The sequence below is a fragment of the Pteropus alecto genome, unplaced genomic scaffold, assembly GCF_000325575.1.
Source record: "Pteropus alecto unplaced genomic scaffold, ASM32557v1 scaffold105, whole genome shotgun sequence".
NCBI classification, from domain to species: Eukaryota; Metazoa; Chordata; class Mammalia; order Chiroptera; family Pteropodidae; genus Pteropus; species Pteropus alecto.
In genome coordinates, this window is record NW_006436294.1 from 6,117,645 (window position 1) to 6,127,362 (window position 9,718).

The following is a 9,718-nucleotide window of genomic DNA, read 5'->3' on the forward strand; positions in this document are numbered from 1 at the left end:
CTGCACGCAGGTCAGCCAGGGGACTGGGCTCTGCTCACCGCCGTCTCCCAAGTGCGCGGGGCTGCACGTCCCCAGCCTCTGTGCTTGGGCGCCATTATTGCGTGATTTTTCACATGCACGGAGTGGCCGGCTCCTTTGGGTGGGCGGGTGAGGAGGCAGAGGGCGGTGGGTCACGGTGGGTCAGAAAGCCGTGACTGGCCGCTGGGGGCCGGCGAGAGGCCGCTGGGTCGGGGGAAGGGACGCTCCCGGGCCCTTGCGGCTGCCCTGGTGGCAGAGACCAGTGAGGCATGTCCCAGTAAGCCACCGCTGTTGTCTTTCAGGTTCTGGATACCTACATGTTTCATTCTTTTCTTAAAGCCCGGCTCAACAGAAGGATGGACGCCTTTGCCCAGGCGGACCTGAGCTCGCAGTCCGAGGAGGACAGGTACGTGTCGCCGCGATCGGGCGCACAGCTCGGGGGTGCAGACGCGCACGCGTTGTAGCTCCGTTTGCACAGTGTGTAGTCCCGTCGGGGAGTCTCACGCCGCAGCTCAGTGTGTCCGGCGGCACAGCCAGGCCGGCTCCGTGCGTTTCTGCGTGTGCCCCTGGTCTGTGCGTGGGCCCCTGGTCCGCGTGGGCCCCTGGTCCGCGTGGCCCCTGGTCTGTGTGTGGGCCCCTGGTCCGCGCATGTCTCTGGTCCGCGGGGCCCCTGGTCTGTCCCCTCCCTGTTGCCTTCTCTCCCCCCGCCCACTGTCCCCAAGCCTGTTCCCACCTCTTGTCCCGACACCCTGGACCGTGCGTCCCCTGTGCCGACGCCCTCGCCTGCTCTGTGCTGCGGTCTCTTCTGGGGGGGCAGACGCACCGTTCTCCCCTTGGGTGCGAGGGCCTCGGACACTGGCCGCCGCCTTGGGGAAGATGCTTTGCTGAGGCTTTTTCTGCGGTCAGCGTCGCGGCCATCGAGTAAAGTGTTGCTGCTCTTCCTGCCCCAGGGTGAACGGGATGCTTCTGAGTCCAAGAAGACTGACCGTCGAGAAGATGGCCTCCCGTAAACCCTCGGCCCAGCACGCGGCGCGCAGGCGCATGGTGGTCAGCATGCCCGACCTGCAGGACGTCGCCAGCCCCGAGCTGCTGCCCCGCAATGCGTCGCTGCGGAAAGCCGGCCCCCTGGACCGCAGGGGCAGCGGCACAGGTGACACCCTCCCTCTGACGTCCACTCCCACCGGACAGGCCGCTGGGAGAAACCAGAGCTCGTTTCGGGAGAAGGGCATGAGGTTTTTTTTTTTTTTTAGCTATTTATTTGAAACATTTTTTGAATATTCATTTCTCAAACTAAGTGCGTTACAGAAAATTAGTTCTTGTTTACATTTTCCATCACTCAGTCTCGCTGCTAAAGGTGAAGGCTATGCACTGGGTTTCTGTCCCGTTTCTGCACACGTCTACGTTTGTGTGTACACGCGACACAAAACACATTTGCACATGTCAGTGTCCAACGGGACACGGTGACTGTGAGCCCCCCGTGAGTGCCAGACCCTTTGTAGATCTGGGGTGCAGAAGAACCCAGTGCCCGGCCCTCAAGGAGCTGACATCCGGGGGGTGAAGGCAGACAGCGGGCAGATAAACACGTCGTGTCGGGGTATTCGGTGTCATGGCCTGAAGGAAGCGGGGTCAGGGTCAGCGATGGTGACGGTGGCTGAGTGTGGACGCGACACGTCAGCAGAGGCAGCCACGCCGGTCACAGGGGGCGGCATGTTCCAGGCACAGAGACAGCAAGAGACTTACTGTCACGCGATGCCACGGCTGCGTCTGTCAGCTCGGCGTGTCCTCGGGGCATAAATCGCTACAGAACACGTTCGGACGCGTGTGAGCTGCAGCCAAGCGTGTGACGTGTGCCGTCGGAGACTCACGCTCGGGAACCCTCTCTGCGCAGCTCCAGGATGGGGTCTCGGGGTCTCGCTCCGTCCCTAGCGGACGGAGACTGTGAGGCCAGGTGCTGTGAGCCGTGTGGGCCCCCTGGTGGCCGCCAGTGTCTCTGGAGACTGAATGAGGGGACCCCCCCCCCGACCAGGTGTCCTTTAAACGAAGGGACCTGGAAGAGCAGACATTCTCGAGGCGACTGCTGGGCGTGCGTCCCTGCGCGGCCGCTTCCTGGCCGTGTGACCCGGGCAGGGTCACCGTCGCCTTCTGTAAAACCCAGGGGCGCCTTTTCCTCTGAGCCCTGTGCACCCCGCCCTCCTCCTCGCCCTGCCTCCCCGGGGTGAGCTGCCTACCTGCAGGGCTGGCCTTGTCCCGTGCCCTGGAGCCTGCAGAGGAGGAAGCTGGCTACCTGGGAGGCCCTTGGGCGGTGTTTGTGGAAGGAGCTGCCGGTGGCTCTGGACCCAGCTGCTGTGTCCGGGGACAGGTGGGAGCCTCATGAGTGGCTGTTAAGGTGAAACACTGATTTCGCACGGCCGGGCCGGGCCGGGCAAGGCCGTCCTGGCTCGGGCGTTGGCTCAGCCCTCCCGTGAACACTCGAGGCCAGATGTTTCGATGTTGCATTGCCAGCTTTAGCAGATAAAGTGGTCAGTATTCCCAGGGTGCCGCGGGGCGCTCCATGGAGCTTTCCGGAAGAGGCGCACAGATCTCACTTTACACTGCACCTGATGCGTGGAGACAGACGGACACGTGACGGGCGGGTGGGGAGCACGGGCCTGTTTTCCGGGTCTGCTGACCACCTGCTCATTCCCCCTCACCCTTCAGCTCTGGAGGTGCCCCCGAGGCCGACGTTCACCTTCAAGATGCCGGAGATCCACTTCCCCCTGGTGGGCCAGTGCGTCCAGGCCTACCACTGCGACTGCGTGGCCCAGCTGAGCAAGGCCATGGGCGCCAGGACACCTGGCAACTCCGCGCTGCTGGCCAGGTACTTGTACCTCCGGGGCCTCATCCTCCTGAGGCAGGGCCAGCTGCTGGATGCCCTCCTGGACTTCCAGAGCCTGTATAAGACGGACCTCAGGATCTTCCCTGCCGACCTGGTGAGGCGGGCGGTGCAGTCCATGTCGGGGCCCGAGCGAGCCCAGGCTGAGCAGATGCCCGAACTGAGGAGGCTCATCAGCGACGTCCTGGAGCCGCCCGGAGAGGTCCCCCGGGCCGACGACGGTGTGAAGCACTTCGAGCTGCCGAAGACGCACCTGCAGCTGGATGAGTTTGTGCAGCGGGTCCAGGAGTCAGGCATCGTGAAGGATGCTGGCATCATAAGCCGCCTGTTCGAGGCCCTGACTGTAGGTAAGGGGACAGGTTGGCCAGTGGCCAGGTGGCTCCCTGCAGTGGGAGGGCTTTGCCACCATCCTGGCTGCTCGAGGAGCAGGGGCGGGGCCTGCCTTCCGGGCTCGGGCCTCCCCCCTGCCCCCCCTGCTGCCAGCAGGGGACAGGCTGCCCCGGCTGGTCTCCGACCCGAGCTCTTTGCGGGGGGTAGGGTCTGGGGACGTTTGAGGGGGGACCAGGAAGGCCCTGCAGGTTTGCTCCTGTCCCGTGCGGTCCACTCGCTGTGTGACGGCCCCTCCTCATCCATGTGGGACAAAGGCTTCAGCTGGAATAGGTCGGACCCACGTGAGGGCACGGGGACAGCGTAACAGATGCCAGCCCCCGCGTCCAGCGCTGCGTTTCCCACAGTCACTGCCCTTGTCTGTCCAGCACCCCTTACGCCCTGCCCCCACCCTCAAAGGGCTCTCCGTCTCCACCGCGGCCTCTCCTCCTGACCACGTGGGGTTCCCACAGACGGCCGGATGACACAGGATGTGGGTTTGCGCGTGTAATTGTAGGTGAGCTGTCACTCCGTGCACGCCGGGCCATGCTTGCCGTTTGCTCAGTGCCGTTTGCACTGTGTATCGTGTGGATGCACGAGGATCCAGTGTCGTGGCAGGCGAGGGTCATGCCAGACCCTGTTCAGTCAGGCGCTGCTCGGCGACTTTGCTGTTTCAAATGCAGAGACGGCGAGAAGGCTGCCTGTGTTGGGGGGACATGTGGCCCACCTTCTCCAGGATTCGTGTGCAGCCTAGCTGGGGTGGCAGGCGCCACCCTGGCAGTGACTCGCCCCCCATGGTGGGTGCACCGCCTGCAAGAGGCGTGTGTGGGCAGCGCTCAGGGTTGCCCATGTGACGAGTGGGGCGACCTCGCCCGTGGGTGAGGGAGCCCGTGCCCAGGGCTGGGGGCCTTCTGCACGGCCAGGCAGGAGCTCGGGGCTCTGGCGGTGACATCGCCTCCACCACAAGGTGCGTGTGGCCGACAGCATGGAAGCAAACAGTTGGCATCTTTACGCAGGATTAGAAATGAAGGATCCGTGTTCTGTGTGGGCGTGCGCCATGGCCCTGGGTGTGCGTGTGAATGGCGGCCATCAGTGTGCATGGCAGCCCCTGTGGGCAGCGGCTGCACAGTGGACTCGCGTGTGCACTGTCCAGTTCTGCAGCCTGGCGGTGCAGTGTCCACACCCCAGCTGGTCACGTGGTGACCGTCACCTCCCACTGCCTGGGGACCCTCTTCTCATTGCCCTCCCCAGGGGAGGGTGGCTTTCTGAGGCCCAGTGCCACGTCTGTCCCCGAGGGGAGCTGTTTGGGTCCTGGTGACACCGGCCTCGCTCTGCCTGCTCCCGGTAACTCCCCTGGGGCTGACAGCGGGACGGTCGGTGACGGGAGGGATAGGGCGTCGGCTCCGGGCTCTGCATTCACGAGTCTTGACGTCAGTGTTCACAAAGTGCTGTGTGTTTCTCCGTCACGTCCTCTCTCGTTTTCCCGTGGCTGGGACCTTTTCATGCCCAGTTCGTCAGACTAAGCATTTTCTTTCGTCCAAGTGAAATAGCAGATGCTTCTGATTAAAGCCGCCCAGACCACCAGGACGTGTGGACCGCGGCGCCCGCTGGAGGCCGCTGCTCTGGGTGGCGTGTCTAACATGGGGGGAGGCTGCGAAGTGGGGGTCGGGGCGCGACCTGCAGGCTCCCGGTGCCGCCCAGCTCGGGGACTCCAGGCCACCTGGGCACAGGCTGGTGCCCTGTGCTCCGTCTTGTCTGGTGACTGATTTAAGAAAACATGCACGAACACACAGACACCCCGCCGTCGAACACACAGACACCCCACCGTCGAACACACAGACACCCCGCCGTCGAACACACAGACACCCCACCGTCTTCCGTTCGGATCCAGTGGCTGTGGATCTGAAACGCGGAAGCCGCTTCCAACCCCTGGGCGCCGTTAGCGCCGGCGCGCGCCCTCTGGTGGACACTCCGAGGTGTTGCAGGGGCTGCGTCTCATCGCTTTTCCGTTCTTCATTCCAGTATCAGTAATTCCTGCCTCTCCTGACCTGTCGCAGCGTTTTCGCGGGCTGTCCCACAGCTGGTTGCCGTGATGTCAGCGTCCACAGATAACGGTCACCCCCGACATCGATAGGGAGCACGCTGCACAGCCGGGCGGGGACAGGGAGGATGCAGGAACGCAGGGCCGTGGGGCCGTCACGCAGCCTCCGGGCCCAGCTCCGCACTCGCCGGCAGGGGCCTCCTCTGCACGCCGCAGTTTACGATGCGGGCCGAGCCGATAGCAGCGCCGGCCTCCCCAGGGGTTGGGTCCGGCGGGGAGCACGGCCAGTGTCGGGGCAGGGAAGGCTGGGCGTGGACGTCTTAGCCGGGGCTTGGCCGGGGTGGCTGTCTGGTCTGGGCACGCGGGGGCACTGTGCGGCGGGGAGCACGGCCAGTGTCGGGGCAGGGAAGGCTGGGCGTGGACGTCTCTTAGCCGGGTTGGCCGGGGTGGCTGTCTGGTCTGGGCACGCGGGGGCACTGTGTGCGCGGAGGCCCGTGACGCCTCGGCCGGTCTGCGAACGCGCTTGGCGTGACTGCAACGTGGCTGTGGAGGGTGGGGGCCTGCGGGCGGGAGCGGTGCCCGCCCACAGCTCGCCGCGGTCACTGCTGAATGGCGGCGAAGCAGGCTCACCCGGCGTCTGAATTGGGAGCCTGGGGAGAGTCCCCTCTGGGAACGGTTTCTGCACCGATGAAGGTCAGAACACCCCGAGATAGGCCGGCTTCAGGCACGGCTAGACCCAGAGGCACAGGAGCGTCACCGAGGATCCGGGCTCTTCACTGTTAGCGTCATCCGAGGACCAGCTCCCCTCGGGGCCCCAGGGTGTCGCCCTTGGTTCTAGTGGTGACACAGGTCTTCGCCACCATGAGGAGAGGGTCCCTTCCCAGTGTCCCCCATGTCCTGAGAGTCGCTGTGACCACCTGGCTTGGGCCACGGGCTGTGAAGGACACATGGGCTGGGGCTGGGTCCAGCGCCCACCCCGGGACCTGGGGTGCTGAGGAAGGGCAGAAACTCCCCGGTGCCCCCCAGGGGGACGTGGGTCCTGGGGCCACCTGCTGCCTCGTTCGGTGACACGCCGCCGCGTTGGGCAACGCAGACCACGTAGGTGGCTCTGACTCTCCTTTCTGACACTCAGGACAACAGAAGCTGATTGACCCGGAAACGTTCAAAGATTTCTACACGTGCTGGAAGGAGACAGAAGCAGAGGCCCGAGAGATCAGTCTGCCTGCGGAGGTCCTGGAGCACCTGGACAAGCACGAGTGCGTGTACAAGCTGTCCAGCTCCGTCAGGACGAACCACGGCGTGGGCAAGATCGCCATGACCCAGAAGCGCCTGCTTCTGCTGGCAGAGGGCCGGCCCGGCTTCACGGAGATCTCCACCTTCAGGGACATCGAGGTGCGGGCACCCCTGGGTCACGGCTGTCTGCCGCCCGGCTCAGAGCAGTCCTTCCCCTGTGGAGGACACTCGGATGGCGACTGTGACTCGTCTTGTGCCCGATACTCGTTTTCCAAATTCACACGGCGTGCTGGACGTGTGAGCATCGCCGCCGACCCTCAGGGAGGCAGTGAGACCTGCACCCAGGGGACCCCAGTTTCCTCTCTCGTCCCCACGCCGGCTTCGCCAGGCTGCCCCCTAGAATTCCGAACAAAGGAATGTCGAAGGAGGCGAGAGACTGGCCGCCCTTAAACGCCGTGACGCGTCCACGTGTGGACAGCGGCTCCTCTGGTCTGCTGGGCGACACCGAGCCCTCGGCCCCGGCCCCTGTCACACGTGTCTTAGAACAGGGTCCCATGGAGGCCCTTCCCTTCTCCCCGTTTCTCCCTCCTGGCCCAGGGCCACGTCAGGGCCTCGTCTGTCCTGCCAGGGCGTCCTCAGGCCCCAAGGACTCTGGCAGGTCCCCTCAGCGTGGACGAGGACGTGGCCTTGGGTCGCTGTGCTCACCTCCCCTCTGCCCCCACAGGAAGTCAGGAGCACCACGGTGGCCTTTCTGCTGCTCAGAATCCCGACGTTAAAGATCAAGATGGTGTCCAAGAAAGAAGTCTTCGAAGCCAGCCTCAGGAGGGAGTGTGACCTGTGGCACTTGATGGTGAAGGAGATGTGGGCCGGGCGGAAGCTGGCCGACAGCCACAAGGTCTGGGACGCGTGCCCCGCCCCCCGCCCCACCTGCCATACACTGTCGGCCCCGCAGACAGGCCGAACCAGACCAGGCCCTGACAGCAGGCAGAGAGGGTGGCCTCGGCCTCGCAGGTTGGGGACGCGTGGCCAGCACGAGGGGCAGGCGGGGTGCTATTTGGGCCGTGGTGGCGGCCACTGTGCCCTTCAGCTAACTTCTCCGACTCTGGTGCCGTCCAGGAGCAGGGGGCGGGGCCTGGCCTCCCGCAGGTCCGAGTTGGGTATTCTGGGCACACCTGCTGAGGGTCCCTCCTCCCTCCCACCCCAGGGTTGGGGTCCAGGCAGGGGCTACGCTGGACGCCTTCCATGGGCCTAGGTGTAGGTGCCAAGGGTCTTTGGTGTACCCAAAGTCATCATGTGGCCTGAAGTAAGGGAAGGTCCAAATTAAGCCTCGTGGTCAGAGGAGGTGGTCAGAGGTACGGGGGGCGGACATGAGGGCAGGCGAGAGAGGGGAGCCCCTCACGAAACGGGCCAGGAGCGAACAGGGGCCTCGCTGCACGGTGTCCACTGACCGCCTGCGGCCCACACGAGTGTCCCGTGGCAGGAGACCTGCCACTGAGATGTGGGTTCGGTTGGGGGGCTCAATCCGGACGCTGAGCGAGCGCCTGATGGAGCGGGGCGGGCACTGGTCCTTGCCAGGATTCCGACAGCCGGACCCTTGCGCCGGCCGTCAGGTTTTACGCCCCCGGGTGTATCCAGCACCAGTGAGCCCAGGTGTGCCGACTCCCACGGCAGGGTCTGCAGGGGTCCTGCTGGTGCACACCCACACCCATTCACACCCATGCCACCCACGCCCATTCACGCCCATGCCACCCACGCCCATTCAGGTCCATGACACCCCGCCCCCATTCACGCCCATGACACCCACGCCACCCCACCGTTCACGCCCATGACACCCATGCCCCCGTTCATGCCCATGACACCCATGCCCCCGTTCACGCCCATGCCCCAGGGGCCAGGGTTGAGCAGCTGCAACAGACTGCGTGTGGCCATGGAGCCTGAAACGTTTGCTGACCCCACGTCGGTATCTGTCTCAGAGAAAAACGACGACACGACATCCCGTCCAAACTGCAGCTCTTCGCGCTGCTCTGAGAAAGGCGCACCCCCCCCCCGAGTGTCGTTTGCTGCGACGCACTCTCAGGGGCTCTGTCCCCCCCGCAGGACCCTCAGTACGTCCAGCAGGCGGTGACCCACATCTTGCTGATGGACGCCGTCGTGAACACGCTGCAGTCTCCTGGGGCCATTTACGCCGCCTCCAAATTGTCTTACTTCGATAAGATGAAGAGCGAAAGTAAGAAGCACGTGTTTGACACGCGGCGTCTCGAATGTGTCTGATTTTTATCTAGGTGACAGTCATCGATTAGATCCGGTACTTCTCTCTCCTTCGCTTTTAACCTTTAACCGTGTCTTTGAACCTTTAACCGTGTCTTTGAACCTCGCACGTGGTTCTGCCCCTGTCCTTCTCTCGTGAGCGACGCACGTCGGAGCTCGCCTGTCGGGACACGCGAACCTCATGGTGCTTAGGCTCGTGGTATTCGTCGGAGCATCTGCTGGCTGGTTTACGTGCAGCAGAAACTCGCGGACGGCCGCCGAGCGGCTTGTGCACGGACGCGTGCCCGCCGTGCTGTAAAGCCACGGGACCCTGTGCACGGCCGCCCGGCTCCGGGAGCGGTGGAGGCCCCGGCGACCGCGTTCCCTGCTTTGTTCTCTGCGTGGTCGGTTCCCCAGGCTCGCGTGCCCGCACGCTGTAAAGCTGCGGGACCCTGTGCACGGCCGCCCGGCTCCGGGAGCGGTGGAGGCCCCGGCGACCGCGTTCCCTGCTTTGTTCTCTGCGTGGTCGGTTCCCCAGGCTGGAACTGGCCGATCTGCCCGCAGACGTAACCCTGGCCCTCGCGCTTCGGAAGCCATAGACGCTGGCGGTCAGTTCCGTGGTTTGTGGAAGGGTTTTCAGGTCTAGGAAGCAGCACATGGGCAAGAATAACGTCATGCACCGTTGTCGCTGCTTTTGATCTAAAGCCAGCTGTCCCGTGATTGGCACGGTGGAGAGAGGGCTACTTAGGGCCCCTGGCATCAATTGCTGCGCCACGGTTACCCAGCCAGAGCAGAGTTTTAGCACACCCAGAGGTGTCCAGCACGATGGACTTTAGGACATCGTTGTCACCCCAAAAAGAAGCCCTGCACCATCTAGCAGCCGCCCCAGCCCCTGGGCACCTGCTAACGTGCTCATCTCATAGACTTGCCTACCTCTGGCC

General features: G+C 64.3%; 1 protein-coding gene across 1 annotated transcript in view; it reads left to right on the forward strand.

Annotated features, from left to right (window-relative positions):
- Positions 1 to 9,718, forward strand: part of DENND3 (DENN domain containing 3) — a gene marked incomplete at its 5' end in the record, with an annotated part of 35,354 nt that overhangs the window by 15,007 nt on the left and 10,629 nt on the right. The window contains 6 exons of the mRNA XM_025047591.1: positions 321 to 424; positions 969 to 1,168; positions 2,716 to 3,237; positions 6,430 to 6,689; positions 7,255 to 7,425; positions 8,628 to 8,757. Coding sequence (XP_024903359.1) covers positions 321 to 424; positions 969 to 1,168; positions 2,716 to 3,237; positions 6,430 to 6,689; positions 7,255 to 7,425; positions 8,628 to 8,757 — 1,387 coding nt within the window. The remainder of the gene's footprint in view (positions 1 to 320; positions 425 to 968; positions 1,169 to 2,715; positions 3,238 to 6,429; positions 6,690 to 7,254; positions 7,426 to 8,627; positions 8,758 to 9,718) is intronic.